Here is a 19,673-nt window from a genome sequence, read left to right as displayed (position 1 = left end):
GCTTCCATTCCTCTTGCATTCATCAACATCGTGTAATGAACGCCGTTGGATTTTTAAAATGTGCTCCATCAGAATCAATCATTGCCATCTATTCTCGTAAATTGAAGCCTCTGTAAATCGGCGAAAGTAAATTAAAACGGGGAATGTAAATTTATGTAGGTCATCTGTGGAATGGTTAGATGTTCTCATTCGGAGGGGTATTCGTGACTGCTATACATCCCCGTTCCGTGGGTTCATGATTTTTCATTCATAGGTAGGATCGCTCTCGAATTAAATTTTCTTTGTTGTGAAAAGGTGTTTGATTTTAAGTTGTTGTTTGGGTTTTAGTGATGAATTGACGGCTTAAGTATTTTTTTTCAGTTGCATCAATGCATGTTAATCGCTTTCCTATTTTATGTGTTTATTTTCTTATATAATGCAATAGTTCAAACAACCTTAAAGTTACTGGATGAAAATACATTTCTCATGAAACAAAATAGCAAGGTGTTCGCGCTCATAAAGAAACCATAACATATTTTAATTCAGAAAAAAGAAAAAAAATAGTGTCGTTCCGTAATCCTATGTCCATATCGTGTTCTTATTGGGATCGGGATATCGCGTATGTCTGGCTCGCTCAAATTTGTATCTGAGCTTCACGAACTGGATATTGAAAGTTGGGAGGAGCGAAGAACAAGGTAGCATTTATGATGACCGAAACATTACTTGTTTCTCGCGAAGCAGGGCGTTTTTCAACGGTTACGTGGTCAATAAATAGGGGAACGATTGCGAATGAGGCATGCGGCGATGTAAATTGATCGCCGCCCCGTCTAGCCCGTCACCCCGGCCCTACTAGTCCGTTGCCCCTCTCCGGGGCCCCAATCTGTTTCTCCCCGATCCCTCGCCTCTCCCCCCTCCAACACCTCGACACACTTCCCCGTCACCAACACACACGATTTTGGAGTCCCATCCATACACACCCCGCCCCACTGAATATGAAGGATGCGGCCATCTGTCAAGCGGATATTTTCCCCCCTTTCGCCGTAATTCCGAGCCTCTGCCCTCGGGCCCCCTTAGTACGATTCCCTTCCGCACCTCCCACGATGGCGACACCTCCTGGAGGTACGACTGCCACGCGTGGGCAGTAGGGGTCGCCCGTGCGCCCCCTCTCCCTCCCGCGAGGGAAACTCCCCGGGGATACGCTGATCTCCGACCGGCGGCCTCGTCATCTATTGGGTGGGCATGTCGTCGGTGGATCTCGAGAGAAAGGTGTAAATGATGACCAATTTCATGCAATTCATGCCTCCCTGAAAAAAAATTAAGACATTTTAGTCTCATATTGAAAACTTCGATGAAAATATCTCAATAAACAGCATTAGTTTCCTGTTGCAGGTATTTTACACATTTCACGTACGATTGGCTCCCCTCTGTCATTAAAAGGCGCTTCGAGAGACGTCACTAATTTGCGTCCATTTGTTTCTCTAGTCTTCTTCGCGGCTCTTGTTGTCGTCCATTGAGAGACACCGCAAACTTATCTGAATATTTTATTTTGCTGTGGCAACTGCATATTTGTGATATTTAATTTTTTTCCTCCGCCATCTATTCATCAAGTTTGGACACTTGAGTGACTTAAAGTTTCCTGTTAATCGATGTTGAAGTTTTTTTGCGTCCGGTGAAACTGACCTCGCCATTATTTTTGTTCCTGTGATGTGAACCATTTTGGTTATATCGTCCATCACTCCATTCATAAATTTTTCTTTGTCTAGGGTGCATAAGTTCCTCTTAGATAGTTTCTAATGTCGATTACATGCGATTAGAAGAGAATATTTGTTCAGGATAGAGCACTTACTCGATATCCTTAACGCATGTACACATATTTCCGGGTTAGAGCAGTTATCCTTTGTCACACACCCGATGCTATTAAGAGATTACCAACCGTCCTTGCCATTTCCGTTAAAACTGCATTAATCAACACTAATATCGGTTTGATAGTCAATGCAACAATTCCAGAGTGTAAAAATCATTCGCCTTGACTGGGATTCGAACCCAGATCCCTCAATATCCGGTCGAGTGCTTTAGCCACTTAAGCTACCGAGGCGTCCTCTTTAACTCTGAAATTTTGGGGCTTTTAGAGGAACAAGATGTTGCGACGAAATACCGTGCATACAATGTCACAGGCATTGGTAGTCGTGCGCGAGCCGCCACTGTCCACGAGGTCAAAGCCAACTTTAAACACTTATGGTGTTTATACTTTAACAAATTCCAAAGAAACTGTGGGAGATGCCGCAACAGTAACTTTTAACGGAGTCATTAGCTAATGTGCATTTCAATGCAACAATTTCAGAGTGTAAAAATCATTCGCCTTGACTGGGATTGTTGAATTGAAATTGTTGCATTGAAATGCACATTAGCGGATGACTCCGTTAAAAGTTACTGTTGTTGCATCTCCCGCAGTTTCTTTGGAATTTGTCGGTTTGATAGGTTGGGGTAGAGTTCACCTAGGACTCATCTCAACGGCGTGTGAAAGTCACACACCAGGTTAGGGGGGTATTTCCTCTCCCTGTGCCACCAATGGTTTACCTGTGGTAGGTGTCAATCATTATCAACGACTTTTCAATATTTGCCCGAAGTAAATTTATTTTGGTATGTGAAGCGACCTAAGAAAATGGAATTATCGGTGGAAAACTTTGATAATTTTTATATTACTGGAAAGCGGATTTTATGGTTAAACGGTTTTGCGCGATAATAAATTTATTCCCAGTTTTTATCAGTAACCAAATGACAAGTGTTATCTATGCTTGCAATATGTGTGGGATGATTCCAAAGTCAAGGGAAGAGTGGTAAGTATAAAGGAAGGAAACTTTTATTTTTTACTCCTGTAGTATGCCAAGTCTTTTATTTTTCAGCTTCCATACAAGTGCTATTATTGTCAGTACGTGAGTGAAATTAATCTAAATATTTTCCCCTAAACTCACATGAAAATTCATCATGCCGAGTGTTTATTGGCCAAAAAAGAAACATGACTCATGACGGGGTAGTTAAGAATGAATTGCATAATATAGATAGCTTGATTGAATACCTACATTACAGGCCGCTGCTCAAATTTTAAAATAAGATTGATTAAAATTCCCTGTATGTTAAAATCGAAATCGCTGGGACGAGGAATCAGGTATTGGTGTATTCAGGTATTGGTTTATTCAGAGGGGTAATTTGGAAAGTAATGCTATGCATATTCTGCGCTGTAAGCATTCAGCGCGAGAACGGAGTTGAATTTTGAACATTGAAATTGGGATGGATTCAGTGACCTAATGTACGAAGGTATGAATGACGAGTGAAGCCTGCACGCTCTCTTTCAATAGCGGATTTCGTTTATTGGTGTTTCTTAGATCTATAGTTCGCCAGTATGGGTTTTTATGGGTTATTTTTTCGAACCAATGCAAACTTTCTATTTGTTCCGTTGAACCCCAATTTATAGATCTAAAAATGTTTCTAAGAGGAGTGTATTGCCATCAATAATGTTTGATTGTCAACTTTATTTATTAAATTTATCATCCATTTTCATATTAAATTTTATCTGTTTTTTCATATTATTCTCCCAAGGCGAGTAGATAATGTTCATTATATTATTAGCTCATTTTTCGCTGCAAATACTGTGGCAATATTTTGGTAATAAAAGTAACGTTTCCCCATTATTGAACAAAAAATCATTTTTAGTTAATTATGTTTGTTTGGTCATCTATTCTACAAGGGTCATCCGGAAAGTAGTACCCGTTCGTGAAATAAAGACACAAAAGTAAATATTAACAAACATAAAAAATTTTATTTGAAAGAGGATACTTTCAACTACTTCTCAACATAATCTCCAAGCAAATTAAGGCATTTGTCATAACGTGTGACAAGTTTCTGTATTCCTGCTGCATAGTCCTTCGCCGCCAGCTCATTGAGATACGCGAGGGACCCATCTTGCACAAATTTTTGCATAATGCAGATGGTGTTTAACAATTTCATGAACAATTGTTCGAGAAACATTGGGAAAATGCTCACAGATGTCATCAATTGTGACGCGCCGATCGTTCCTCACGAATTCGTCAACTGAGCTCACCAGTTGGTCTGTAATGACAGACGGTCTCCCCGAACGCTCATCGTCGTGTGTGTTTCCCCTCCCCATGTTGAAGTTGCGACACCACCGCCGAACAGACGACTCGTCCATTACATTGTCTCCATACACCTCCTTTAATTGGCGATGAATATCACATGGGCGAACGTTTCTTGCATTGAGGAATTTAATCACTGCCCTCACTTCACAACTGGCGGCGTTCTCAATTTTTTTAAACATTGTAAACAATCACAGAAACAACACAGGCAATGCTAGCGTCACGCAACTTGGCTCAGAGAAGGCAGACAAGCCACTGAAGCTATCTGACCTCGTCCAGCGGCTACTCGCGTCGTCAGCACTTCATGCGGCACGAACGGGTACTACTTTCCGGATGACCCTCGTACGTAGTTCTTCAGTTCTTATGTAGAGAATCTTTAGTTCTTATATGGAGAGTTTTCAACAAATATATGCTCTTGGCGCAGAAATTGTGAAATATTACAAAGCGTTCGCTCCATTTACTTCATAGGTTTTATTTAAATCATTAGCCAAAGGATTATTTCATTATTGTGCCGAAATGTCCCGGCCAAAAACCCCGACAGAGGGAATATCGTCCGTAACAGTGTCAGAATAAGTCTTCCACGAAAAGACCTAAGACTAAAACTACGTAAGGTTTTCCCACCCTCTACATAATTTGCAACTAATTTCAACATCAATTCCACTCTTGTTCAAAGTATCCAGGAACTCAATTACCATGTACCGAAAAGAAGGAAGTAGGTAGTCTCATTCATGTTTTAGATCATGCCTACACTCAGTGGGTGGCTTTGGTTATATTCATTAATTTCATGACAATCAAATTTAACCTCTTGAGTGTTAACTTTCGTATTTGGAGGTGAATGTATGTTATGCTACATCCATTACGATAGAAGCAAATTAAAGGGCACGGAGAACACGAAAAATATTATGTGTAGACAATATTTGAGATAGCAAAAAGATGAAAACAACTGCAGCACAGGTTGATAGCCTTTTTTTAGAGCAATTAACTTTTAAGAACTATCAAGAATTAGTTGTAAATATTTCCTATTTGTAGTAATATTTCCTATTTGGAGTTATGAGGGGAGGGGTTAGATAGGGGTGCCTTACCTTCAAGTAAGTATATTTTATTCTGCCACTTGTTCGTGTACATTCTAATTTTAGTGTTCATCATTACTTGGCCATCATAAATGAAAATTTGAATTTTATCATTTGATCAGTAACATTGTTTATAACTATGCCTGTTTTAATTCCATACCCAGTATCCTTGGCATTTGACATTCCTTCTAATAGCTGAGAGGTAGAAGCGGTAACGTTATTTTATTTTTAATGAAACGTTGGTTTTTGACGTTAACTTTAAAAGATAAATTTACAAAACCAAAATTATCCTCTTTCCGACTGTCGATTTTCAGTTAAGGTGATAAAATGCTGGTTAGACTATGATACATTTTCTCAACAATTGTTCATTATTAGGAATGGCACCATATACAGCAAGGGAGGAAATTGAAAATTCAGCACATGCAATGATTCGTGCAGTATATTTCGTGAAAGCCAGACCGTCTCTCCCCCACAAATTATTTCTCCAATTAGACTGACCTCGTGCGTCCATAACCTTTGCAGAAGAGAGAGCTGAACTGGTTGTGGTCCCGAGTTCTCCAGTTGTTGAACACGCCCCTGCAGCTACTCTTAAGTCACACAACATGACCAACTGCTGCTATCACGCACGCTCGTAAGTTTTCCCTTCTCCCTCTCTCTCTCTCCACCGGAGCAACGGCCGCCGTCCGCGCGAATACTCGCCTCGCCGATGACAAACACGAGTTCTCCATATAAGCTTATAGCCATAACGATGCTAATTGATTTACGAGCCCGGCTGCCCTCGGGATACGCACCCATTCCCTGCGCACAGCCCCCGGCAACGACACGATGGCACCCGGTGGGGTCGTGGCTCACCTTTCACGGCGGATGGAAACAACTTGTTCGGTCACGGGAGCACCACTCCGACTTACGCACACGCCCTCCGCACTGTCACCAGAACTACCGGCGCAGCTTGTTACCATCACGAGTGATGGGACGGTTGGTTTTCTTTCTCGTGAGCTCCAACTGTGGAATTAGAATATTCCATTACCAGGGAAGGAAAGATACAGGCATAAAAAGAATAAGAAAATGCTATGCCTATAATTTTGTTCACCTAATTCTACCAAGTTTATTTCCGGAATTCGAAATTACCTTTGCAGTATTTTCGATTTGGTTTCGTTTTCGATGCCGGCTCCTTAACCAATTTCTTTTTTATTTATACGAGATTCAGATGATCACAATTTTGGCTATTGAATAGCTGTTGCATCGGAATCTCCATGTTCACGCCTCCAGATGTGATACTTTTACGAAATATCTGGGCCGTGTAGACATACTTGTGATGAAATTATTTGGATAGTGTTGTTTTGGTGAAGGTAATTGAGGTATATTTTAAATTCACGGTGTGGCTCGGGTTTTATGCCGGAAATGGAAGCTGAAAATAGTGTGAATGCAAAATTGGTTAATTAATACATTATTCCGTCTCGAAGAATATTATCTTTTTAGGATTGTTGACAATAACGGCACGCCAACCTATCGAAGAAAGTGAAATTAGAACGAATGGTACGTAGAAGTGCGTAGTTTAAGAGGATATTAGTAGGAGGAGTCGTGGCATTCACCTGACTGCTACTTATTACTGATTATAACCAAGGTGTATTCGGATAAATGTCACCTAAAATGTGCCACGTTAGAAGTGTTTATTTTGGATCAATAAATTATTTGCACTACATGCATTTCCAGGTTTCTTTGATTGCATTTGTTTTAATGCGTTCCTCTCAAGGGTTTAGTTTCACGATACTTAAGAATATGGTGATGACCAAACGATACCGTATCATGAGTAAATAGTTTTTGCACATTTCCAGAGGTTTTGTTGGATTATAATTTCTTTGCTATCACGATTTTTCACTACAGTACTAATATTCTAAATGATTATTGCTGCTATTGTAAATTTAGGACTATCAAGGAAAGATATAACCCATTATATCTTAGCTAGCCATTAATTTTGTGTTTTCAGCTTTAGATCTCAATGAGATCAAATCAAAGAGACGTAATGTTTCCCTCTTTTTAATCATAAAATAGGTATTTTTACGTCGTCCATATCACCATTCTTTTGCGTCGTGAAATGCCAACATCTCTGATTCGGACACATTTTTTCGTCTGAGCTCGTAAAAATAGCAGATAAAAAAATTAACACACGAAAAACGACTTATTTCTCAAGTCTTTACGGCCCAACCTGGCATTATTTTCCATCTTGGGGTACATCGCGGGGGATGGGAAGAGAAAGATGGAATTCCCTCGGGAAAGGAAAAGAAGCTCGATGCAAAACTGTACCACTGGATTTCAATTGCCAGCGGCGACGGAGGAACAGCAGTGCAGCGACCCACTCTTCAGCGCTGTAAACACGGAGCTTTTTATTTTATGGTCTTATCATCTAATCCCCGGTGTCATTATAAATATTAGATGGGGAAAAGGGAGAAGTCGCGGCGATTTCTTTTAAAGGGAGAGAGAAATTTTCTTTTAAAGAAACGTGGAAACGGAATAAGAGAAAAATAGCTCACGACGTTGACTGACTCGAGTTCTGAGGAAAACGTGAGGGGTTTGGGCGGCGTGAAATTTCATAAATGAGCGAAATTAAATAGTGATGTAGGTATGTTCAAAGGTGGGGAATTGGAGTATGAAGTCGAGACGGGAGGGACGGAGGATTTCGGGGTTTCAGGGGAGGAGGGTTTTGCAAGGATGCCGGGGACTCGAGGTCGAAGGGGCGAAAGGGTGGAAGGATTAAGGTCTCGGGGGACGAAGGAGGGTGCTGGTGGGGGGGGAGGGTGAGGGAGTTGGTGAATTGGAGAGCAAACTCAAGGGCCGACCGGATTCGTTCGCTCGGAATACGCGCGCCCTCCAACTCTAGTTCTTTAAGGGAGCGATCCCGCACGCCGGAAATTTCACCGTAGTTTGCCTCATTAGAGGGCGGAGGAAAAAATTATCAAATCAACCATTAAGCATCAATGTGAAATAGGAAATAATGAAATGCTGCGCGACCTGGTGGAAAGATGGAATTAGGAACGGACTCGAAGAAACGGAGAACGCAATTACTTAAGCAAAGCAAAGTGCACGCCATGAAATTTCCATGGAAACTCATAAATCCATTACATAGAATGGAGCAAACGGTTTTCCTGAAAGTCATACTGTGTTACCTTGCGAATGAGTGTTTGAAGGCTGTGCATCAAGAAATGCGGGAAATCGTAAAGGTTAAATTTTTAATGGATTTGTAATATATTCTGCATTTAACGTAAGTTTACACAAAAAAGATTCTCAAGAATGAATTCCTTTAATGAAAATAATTTATAAAATGTTAATCAACGTCTTCGTAGTTTTCCTTTCGTCAAAAAAGTTTTGATTTCGTCTTTAAAAAATCAATTCTTAAACTGGATAAGCAACTATTATGTTCTCAAAATTTTCATGAATAAATGCAAAACGTTTCGGGTCAATAAAGGAAAATACTGGTACTGCTAATACCATTTCAAATTTAATAAAAGTTAGGATGTAGTAATAGATGACTCGATCTAGTCTTCCTTTCTGAACGTCAACTTTACGGTTACTACTGGTATTTTATAATGGATTATAATAACTGAATGAAAGTTATCTCGTTCTTAATAGCCAAAAAGGTCGAAATTAGCCTAAATTTTATGCTTTCTCCAAATAATATATCACTCCTCGATGTGATTCATTTTAGTTAAGAAAACCATATGCATTTTCATAATCAAATACCGTTACATGTTGGACTCAAACAAATCACATTTCCAAAGAAGGATTGCAGTATTGGAGCATCTCAAAAATATGTCGGTGTGTACATAACCGAATGGTTGTCAATTTTCTCAGAGAATATGTAGGTTTTCGCGATTCTTCAATTCAACTGGAAAAGTATTTATCAAAGGACCCGCTATGCTCAAAAGTACAGGAAAATAGTTGTACGCGCAAACACACATACGTACAATTACAAATACATAGATTTATATGTTTTGTATCTATGTATGTATGTGTATATATATATATATATATATATATATATATATATATATATATATATATATATACATGTATGTGTGTGTGTTTGTATGAACATATATTTGTTCAAAAAGCTCTCAGTATTTCAGTAGCGCAATCACCTTTTTCACCGGGTATGGCAAAAGGTTAGATAGGTAGTCTTGCGTATCGCCCGCGTACCCAGTGTTCCTACTTACGTTGAAAAGGTGGCTTTCCTCCAAAATATTAAAATCTCCAATTCATCTGATTTGTTGTTTTCTGTTTTGTTACCTTGTAGCGCCCGTAAAAAAACCTAAAATTGTAAAACCTGTTATAATATGTGTGTTTTTCGCAGTTAAAATAAAATGGTGTGAGGTGGTGTGTGGGTGTACGTATAGATATACTCAGTTCCTTTTTTCTTCAGAGGTCGGTGGTTTAGCTACAGGAACTGTGGATTACGCGTGTCTATTGCCGTGTGTCATTAACTTTCGTCTGTTTTTTTTTGTTAGCGCTATCTAGCTTCTTCATTTAAATTTTATATGTACACGAGGGTGATTCGAAAAGTAAGGTCCCCTATTTTTTTCATGAAAAATCAAATTTATTCTCAAGTTTGCGATCATCGTTAGAAAGGTTGAGCATTTAGCTATTTTTCTACATAGTCGCCTCGACGATCAATCCCTTTTTGCATCCTTGTAGCCAGCTTTTTAATTTTAATGCATGTATGCAAATGGACTTTTCTCAACGATGCACGGAAAGTTGAGAATAAATTTGATTTTTCAGAAAAAATAGTGGAATTTTCGAATCGCCCTTGTATATATGTATGTGTGTGTGTGTGTGTATATATATATATATATATATATATATATATATATATATATATATATATATATATATATATATATATATATATATATATATATATACATACATACATATATACACGCATAAGTATACACTTATGCTCACATGAAGTTGAGAGGATGAAAAGAAAGTAAGGAATGAGGAAAGAATAGGTGGGAGAGGAGGGTTTCGAAAGGAAAAAAAACGTGGATCTGCCGGGGGTGTGACGGCGGGGATCCGCCTATGCAAATAGGGGGCCTGTCTTTGAGTGATACAGCGCGGCACAGGGGGTGGGAGCCACCCACTTGTGTTGGGGAAAGGCCTATAGGTTTCCTGGCGGAGTAGGGGGAGTATTGGCGGGGGGAATGATAGTGAATGGCAGGAGAAGAATGCGGGGCTTGGTGAGTCGAGAGGGTGGGGGATGCCGGTGGGTGGAGATGGCGTGGGAGTGAGTGACTGAGGGTGAGCGGGGGGAAAGGACAGAGTGAGTGGAAAAGGGAATCTGCCGCGGCATTTGGGTCTTTCGTCCGACTAGTGTTTACGGTTCCATTGCTTGCAGAAGGCGAAAGTTGTGTGCCGATGGCGAACGGAGGGGATGGGTAGGGGGAAGTGGTGCGTTCCTGGGGGAATACTCGGAAGGAGGGTGCGGGCGTCTGCTTACTTGGTCGTTTCTACAAAAATGAGACGGGAAAAGGGAAGAGGAAGGAACGGCGCACTGGGGACATGGATAAGTGCGTGGGTGGGTTGAGAGTTCGGTTGAGAGGCAAGGGGTTCCAGAATGGGGGGACCGGTGTTGAAAAAAGGAGCATGAACCGAAGGCTGGAAAGCGAATGGGTTGTCGCGATGCGTGTGGGCAAGGGGTTTCCGGGGCAGGAAGCACGCCGGTGCGGATAACAATGGTATCCGGGGCACTGCTATTGCACTCTGATATCACTACGAATGGGGATAGGAAATCTGATGGTGATATAGATGTAATGGGGGACGAGAGATGTGGGGAAGCTGTGACGATAAAATATGAGGGTAAATGCGGGGATGGAATGGAGGCTATCGGGAAAGAATTGCCTGTTTGAGTTTGGGTGGAATCCAAAACAAACAGTGTGGAGCATTGACACAAACCATTCCACTTTGTGTTTTCCAATTTCTCCGTGGGATAAATAGGAATTGTTTACGCTTGACCTTTCAAATTAAATATGTCTTCAAATGCGGTGGATTTTCTTCTAATTTGTAGTTTCCCTTCTCATACTATAATGTTTTTTTTTAAAGAATGCAATTTTAGAGCCCTTTTATGCGAAAAAAACATTCTCAACCGTCTAAACCTGAATCATAAATGATCTAAATAAGTTAACGTTACGTTAAATATTTGTCTAATTGTATTAAGTTGACGTACATTTTTATTTTTACTAAATATAGGATTGAAATTTAAGTATTTTTTTGTGCTGGTAATATTGTACACGGGTAAGCCGTGCTAGTTTTGATAATATTGATACCTTGATTATATTAAATATCCCTCGAAGGTATTGAAGAACGTCGTAATTTTGTGAAACGTGACTGGGTAGCTATAATAGAAGCAAGAAATGTATAATTTACAAATTCATAAAGCTTAACGTTCTGGCGTCACAAGTTCTTTGGATGCCTTTAAATGATTAACACCGCCATGCCATGTACGAGTATCGAATGGTTTTATCGTAGTTTGTATCAAAACGCGGTAAATAGGTACAGCATAAGAGGCATAAGTATCGGGTAATATGGAGCCATCCAAAAGAAGTAGAACGATTTACCTGCTGACCGCATATACATGTTTCAATGTTAGCATATGGTCTTTAGTAAATTTTGAGACAAATTAAATTTCGCTTATTTTTTCCGTTTAACTGTGACTCTCATTCAAGAAATTTGGAATGCCAGAGAAATTGTTTCACGCTTAGAGTTTATGCCACTGGAATTATTTTTCAATTAAATTAATTTTGATGTGTGAAAAATTCGACAATTCATCTTTTTTCTATAAACCCGATTTAGATGTGAATGTTGAGTAATTTGAATTCGGCAGTTTAGGTTTTGCTTAAATTTTCAGTGCCCGTGAGCTGGAAGTAAATTTGATATCTATTGGCGTGAAAGCAAATGGAAATACGAGTAAATCAAAGATTGCTACTTGACATTTAGTAACCCTCGTCATTTAAGTTTCTTCTCGAGTGTTGCATTTGATTCCTTTGCTTAAAATCACCCAGAAAAGGATCTTTAAAATCCAATACACGTGTCGGTCATCTTCGGAAAATTATTTTATAGTCTCTGAAGGTTTTTGTTCATCAGCATAATTCAAGTTGGAATAAATGCGATAAAACACGTCGGTTTGGAAGGTAGCACTTTCTCTCCTCACTGTTAAAATTTCATTCTCTCCTTGCCTTGATACATTAGGTGCATCGTTAGGACATTGGATTTATAGAGATTTTATAGCTCGCTAATTCCTCGTTGGCGTCTTCTCCATTTTTAGTGTGATGCACGCGCGGCCATTTTCTTTGAGAGTTGAAAAATGGCGACGACGAAGGATTCTTAATGATGATGATTAATTAATGTCTGCGATACTGCTGGAGAGTCTAAGATAAAATTTTTGTGTGGAGAGGAGAGACCTTTCTACTAGCTCTTAAAGACATACTATTAAGAATACACCTTTAAATGCAATATAGAAATTTAATTGTTCAAGCACTTAATGACAGATTGTGAAAGGAAAGAAAATACACGTATATAGGCTATATATGAATAAAGAACATGAAGCAGTGATATATTTAAAAAGAAGAAATAATGGGCTTTGAGATTAATAGAATGGAAAGGTATACGATATAATATCAAATTTGCTCAATAATTGTTTGTAAAGATCAGGAATCAAAAGATATCAGGTTAAGATCATGTAATACTTGGCATGGCTATTGTGATTTTTTCCGAAGTCTCTTGCAGAAATGAAGTTTTTAGTGTAAATGAGGGAGCATGCTCACTGTTGATTTCTCATGAAGGAATGCACAGCTATTTTCAAATAAGTAATGTTTTTATATACGACATAATTGATATTATAATAATGTTTTTAATGTCGCTCTTACAGCAGCCACAAAATGAATGGTTTGTCTCATTTTGTTGTAGCTATTACTCCTGGGGTTCTAGAAAAATAAAATATATCCATCCAAGGCATATAACCAAGGGAGCAATTTTGTGCATTTCAAATTATTCTTAATATGCCAAGGAGTTCATGATTTACAGGGAATTTTGGGATATGGAATAAAACCCGTAGTAATGGAGAAAAGTGAAGAAAGAATAGAAAAAAATAATCCTGCTGGGTTTTATATTCACACCATCGTTATTGCGCGAAGCAGTGATGAATTGATGCCGTGCGTACGCTGTACTCTTCCATGTAACGAGGAATAATATGACGAAGTGTTCGAAGTCTTCGCGGACTCCACTTAATGGCATTCGTCTTAATCAACCGCAGTGAAGGAGAACCATGCTTCATACCTTTCAGGGGATGGAAATCCGAAGTGAAATGTGGTAGCTCTGAGCTATCGTGAAAAGATAGGGCGTTCATCATAATAAAGCGAACGAAAAAAAAACATTTCACTTCCCAAAAGTGATTTAACTATTCGCTCATCCACGATTGTAGCAATAGATACATACGAGGGTCATCCGGAAAGTAGTACCCGTTCGTGAAATAAAGACACAAAAGTAAATATTAACAAACATAAAAAATTTTATTTGAAAGAGGATACTTTCAACTACTTCTCAACATAATCTCCAAGCAAATTAAGGCATTTGTCATAACGTGTGACAAGTTTCTGTATTCCTGCTGCATAGTCCTTCGCCGCCAGCTCATTGAGATACGCGAGGGACCCATCTTGCACAAATTTTTGCATAATGCAGATGGTGTTTAACAATTTCATGAACAATTGTTCGAGAAACATTGGGAAAATGCTCACAGATGTCATCAATTGTGACGCGCCGATCGTTCCTCACGAATTCGTCAACTGAGCTCACCAGTTGGTCTGTAATGACAGACGGTCTCCCCGAACGCTCATCGTCGTGTGTGTTTCCCCTCCCCATGTTGAAGTTGCGACACCACCGCCGAACAGACGACTCGTCCATTACATTGTCTCCATACACCTCCTTTAATTGGCGATGAATATCACATGGGCGAACGTTTCTTGCATTGAGGAATTTAATCACTGCCCTCACTTCACAACTGGCGGCGTTCTCAATTTTTTTAAACATTGTAAACAATCACAGAAACAACCACACTAACCAACCATAAGTTCGGTTTGTTAGGTGATGTTTGAGTTCACCCAGTACTGAGACCGATAGGGCTTGTTACATTCACATATTAGGATAAGGGGGGGGGGATTAGATCCTTTTCCTGTGCTGGCTATGTTTTCCTAGGAAGACCTGGTACCCGAAAAATCACGTTGCTTGGAGGTAGCTGAGGGTGCCTAGAGGCGTCACCGGAACTCAAACCGGGGGACCTCCAATCAGTTTCCCGGAGTCATAGCCACTGCACTACCACGCCCTCAAATGAATGACCAAGAGCACCCGGTGCTCCCAGGCGGACTAGAAACTACGTATAATACGGACCCAACGTTGCTTTAATGCGGTGATTGGTCAATATCCTGTGTTTTGAACGTTGAATGACTTTTCGTAATGGGTTTGTGTACTTGAAATATTAAACTCAATTTTGCGAAAATTGCACATTTTCCAAATTCTTTTGACAAATATTACCTTATTTTAAATAATTCTGCTGGTAATCGTATATCCAAGTATCTGAATGGAAATATCAATTGAGTGGAAGAATACATTTCAAATACGCACGTTCATTTTGTCGACTTCTGCAAATATGGCCCACGAACCAATGTTGGATTAACGTTTAATTATCGTAGTCTTGCGTGTATAAATTTTCTTAAAAGGTCATTCCATTTTTTACTCTTCTTTCATTGAATGAACGAACCCGAATACTTTGAATTCTGAAATAAATTTAGGCTCTCGCGGTTTGACATCATGAATGAATTAAATTGACAGTTAAAATCTATGTTCCTCTACATTAATGCTACCGCACGTTTAATCACGTGGGCTATAATCATAATTACTAGGGCACGTACTAGACGTGTCTGGCTGCTCCTTCATCTACCATTTTTATTTATTCATTTTGTAATTTTACAATGCATTGAGCAAATAGCTACTTTCAATGGTTTTGAGTTTTTAGTCAGTGTATGACACTGTGGAGCAAGCATCTAATATAAGACGGAGCGCAATATTTTCATCTGTTTTAGGCCCCCTGGGTGTGTTTACGTACATAATGGGCATTTAGGAATTGCTTGAAAGATTAACATTGATTTAAATAATAGTTGACAAAATTTAAAATGTTTAGCATATGATGGTTATTGTTGGAAATGCCTCCGAGGTTGAGAAAAGGCTAGTTTAATTATACTCGCTGAGAAAAAAGAGATCCGAAATTTATAAAAGAATAATGAATACTTATTACCTTCAGATTTATTTATTGGTTGAAAACATTGAAAAGATACGCTATCTACCGTTGGAGCGTATGAATGATAATAGTAATGCATTTTGTTTGCCAAAAGATCACTTTTCAAAATACCTGGTAGATGGTGTATGTTACATTGTATAAGGCACGTCAAATATATGAGGTATAGTGAAATATGTGGTATGTGTCAAATGTCGGGTGAACGCGTTTATGATCGCATCAAAGATTCCACTTTCGTGGAAACTAAAATGTGGAAAATGTTAAATTTAAATTAATGCTTCAATTTTTATGATTTAGACAAGAGTAAGGCACGCATTCAGCACATTGAGAAATCAATTTGCGTCTTTTAAATAAACTTTTGCTCCGTGCACCATGCATCGTCTCCTTAGTTCACTCAAGCGAAGCTAGTTATTCTTTAAGAATCCATTTTAGATGTAATGCGATTTCTCGCTATGACGTGTAGAAGGACCTAGTAGGCGTCCGGTGCGGAAGGGGTAGGCAGGAAGCAAGGAGAAGAGTTGAGTAGTGGGAGTGAAGAGCAGGATAGGGGAGAAGAGGAAGTCAGTATCTCCTTTCTAGGTGGCCCCGCTAGGAAAAGATAAGGATACATTCATGGGAGACCCGCGAGATTGGAACGGAGTTCAATTTAGAAAGTTTGTCCGGGGAAATGTAGCCAGAGTGGAAGTCGGGCAGGGATGCGACGAGGCGGAGGTGGGAGGGGTTCTGCCGGAGGGAGGGTGGCCGACGGGGGAGGACCGTGCTCATGACTAAATGGTGAAACTAAACCTAGCCTCGCGCGGCTAAAAATGTGGAAAAGTTGGATTTCTTTGTCGTCAAGGACGAAGAGGGTGGGAAAGGAGCGCTCGATACCGAGGGAGAGAATGGAATTTGAGGGAATTCGTGAGCTCGCAAAGTATATTGTTTTACTGGGTTCTCCTTTTGAAGCTAGTGTCTTGTGGCCTGAAGTTACTCCAACACGAATTGATTAATGTTCTTCTCTAACCATGAATTATTTCTAAATTGACCAGTCATGAAATATTTAAAAAGTATTTTTTGGAGATTTTTTATCCTTGAAAAACGGAGGAAATCTCGGTGTAAACGTGTCCATTGTTTCTCATCCTAATGAGAGCTAATTAGTATTTGGGTTAAGTGGAGTATTCATTTTTATTTCACCAACCATTAATAAAAATACGGCCTGGTAGTCCAGTGAGTAGAGTGCTAGTTACTGACCGGAGGGCCCGAGGTCGGTTACGGATGATATATCTTGGAACTGTCCCTCCTAGTACATGCCTCTTGCGCACTCTTGGGGTTAGTATTAGGTGAGTTCTACACCCACCTATGAAACCGACCTCCGGATCGATTAATTGGATTGATTTAATGATATTGAGAGGGAATGTGAATGAAAATCGTCTCGTTCTTAAAGTGATACTTTTTTGTTTTTTTTGGAACATTGTGCCTTAGTTAATGGTGAATAAATACAAAACTGTCAAGTTGGTTTTTATATTTGCTGTATAAACTAAATAACAAAGAAAATCATGGGCACCCAATTTCTAAATGGATAAATGCCCACCAATGCGGGGACGAACCCCAAAACCTCTGGACTGACAGACTGGACTGACAGACTGGACTGACCCTTCGCCACCGAGATCGTTATAAATAACCTTCGTAAAAGAACTATCAAGGGCTCTTGAAATATTTGCGAAGTATTTGCGAGCCATTTCTGGAATATTGTGTCTTGATGCACATGTGCTTAGAATATACGTTTAGCCCTGCTATTTATAATATATTTTAATTATTTTGTATTTTTTACATTTAGATAAACTGGAAACAATTTAGATCGATTGTCAATTCGCGCAATTATTAATGATCGAGAATATTTTACCTTAGATAAAATTTCATAAAACCAAAAACTTAGAATGATTCAGGTACAATGCAATAGAAGTAAATTACGTTCCGGTTGGTACTTAAGCCACATAAACTGTTAAGTTTTTACTCAGGGAAATGGCTGAAGGATGTAATTAAATTTCGAATGCCATCGATATTTGAGATTTTAATTCTCAATTTTTTCGGGTTCATTTTTCCAAAAATAACTTCCAGTATCCAGTAAATTAATAATTCTCTTCATATTAGCTGAAAGAAGGCCCTCCGATAACGCCAACCATTATGCTCAATCTTTCAGCCGCATACGGTAATGATCTAAACGCAGGCGAATTTTTTCGAACGGTTTCCCCCTATTTGCTTGAGTGATTTTTATATCGTCCATCCATCTTCCCCCGATTTTCAGGCATTTACTTGCGCTGCCTACAGGTAAACAATCGAGAGAGAGCCTTTTAATCTCAAGGCCAGCGTTCGGGATGAATCCATACAAGCCCTCGCGCTACAAGGCTTCGAGACTCAGTTCTTTCACTTCAATATTTGCCTATTCAATGGCTGGAGACTCATTCCGTTATAAATACATATGGCCTCGCGTGTGCACACACATCGCCTCTAGGCATCCATGGCCCTCATCCACCCCCTCATTCACCCCTCCCCCCTCCCGCCAACCCCTCAACCGAAGACCTCGTCTCTCCATTAAACGCCCCCGATCCTCGATCAATCTGTTTCACTCCCGATTTTCAATTTTTTCTCCAACATTCCGAGGCTGTCACTGCCCGGCGCCCCCATTTGTCCGCTCCCGCAGAAAGGGGGCATTGCATTCGGCCATCCGACATTGTTTGCCTTGCCCTCCAGAAGGGAATAAAAAAGATGGGAATCCTAGGCACGACGCGGACGGGGTGGCACCAGTGGGTTGTCTGGCGGAAGATGTGGCGAATTGCAACGGGGGACAAGCACTCGGGGGGAGGGACCGCGTGCTTTTACGCGATTTGCCACCCTTCCTGTCCAACCGATCCGTTTCGAATTTCATATTGGATTGGAGGCGAGGAGTTCTGGCCGTGCCGTGGGAGGCACGATCCGCGACCCGGCCGCGCCTTCATCGGCAAGGGTAGGGGGAGAAGCGGCGGCCTCTGAAGGGTTCATCTCGGGGCCATGGCCACCACACTCTCCTAATGCACCACCTAAATAAATACCTTGCCCAAATCCACCCTCAAGTTTGTTCGTTATGTATAGTTCATGATAATGTGTCGCCGACCTCAGCTGCGAATAATCACGTCCTAACTGTCTGACACGAAGACCTCAATGCGTTGGATATCAGTTTGTTATTTAAGGATATAGAGTATCGTGGCTAGTGATTTTATTAAAAAGACTTAAGCCACAGATTATGTTTTAAATCACGTCTTTAACCAAAGAGATAATTAAAATGCCTTTCTGCGTTTGAAACAATTCTCATGAATGTGATGGTTTCTTTTGAAAAGGAAAGAAAAGCCTCCATAATACCTCCTTACCTCTCACTCTCTGTCGTCTATTTCGTATTATTTCTTTAATCAACTCGTTTTTACCTGTCCTTATTTTCAAAATAAAATATTTTACATCTTACATATCCTGATATATATCGTTATTTGTTGCTAACTAACCTCTCAACTGTGTTTATAAATATTTTCTTTTAAATAAAGATTAGATTTATATGCTCTACTAAGGTATTGTGTATTATACGGTGATATTTATTACCACTTATTTGTAAAATCATTACAAATTAAATGAAGGGAAAGCAATTCATGCTCGATGTTTCAATTAGCTGTCTCATAATTCAATTTTAAAATGTGTGTACCATGAAAAAATTCAATCGTACCTGTACTTATCTTTCAAATGTATTTATACAAAATATTTAGGTGAAATTTGAAAACTTTTTCAAAAGCTTATAAACTTTTAATTTTCCCAATTCAAGATATTTCAGCTAAACCTAAAAGTCCACAAGTGCCATTAATACAGGGACCCATGCATCAATAATGATTAAGGGTGAATATCTTCCGTAGTAATATTATTGTCTTTGGAATTTTCCTTCTCAGCTCTTGTTTCTGCAAAGCCGTAGCAGCTCTAAACTTAGCAGTGCAGTATATGTCTCATACTCATTTCTGAACCAATTATATGCATTTCATGTGAGAAAAAAATGTTGACATATAATAATAGCCTTGGTGATTTTATTACTTTTGTTGATAAAGTGTATCCGTTATGAATGTTAAATTAAAAAATGTCATG

The 19,673-nt window shown here is 39.5% G+C and overlaps 1 protein-coding gene across 1 annotated transcript in view; it reads left to right on the top strand.

Moving 5' to 3' along the window:
* The first annotated feature begins 10,929 nt into the window (after positions 1-10,929).
* The window catches only part of LOC139697294 (uncharacterized), a 46,524-nt gene continuing 37,780 nt past the window's right edge, over positions 10,930-19,673 (top strand). The window contains exon 1 of the mRNA XM_071595954.1: positions 10,930-11,053. Within this exon, the coding sequence (XP_071452055.1) occupies positions 10,930-11,053 (124 nt within the window). The remainder of the gene's footprint in view (positions 11,054-19,673) is intronic.

This window comes from Hetaerina americana, unplaced genomic scaffold (assembly GCF_022747635.1).
Source record: "Hetaerina americana unplaced genomic scaffold, ioHetAmer1.1.p SCAF_715, whole genome shotgun sequence".
In the NCBI taxonomy this organism is placed as follows: domain Eukaryota; kingdom Metazoa; phylum Arthropoda; class Insecta; order Odonata; family Calopterygidae; genus Hetaerina; species Hetaerina americana.
Note: the sequence above shows the minus strand (reverse complement) of the source record. Positions and strands in the feature narration are given on the sequence as shown.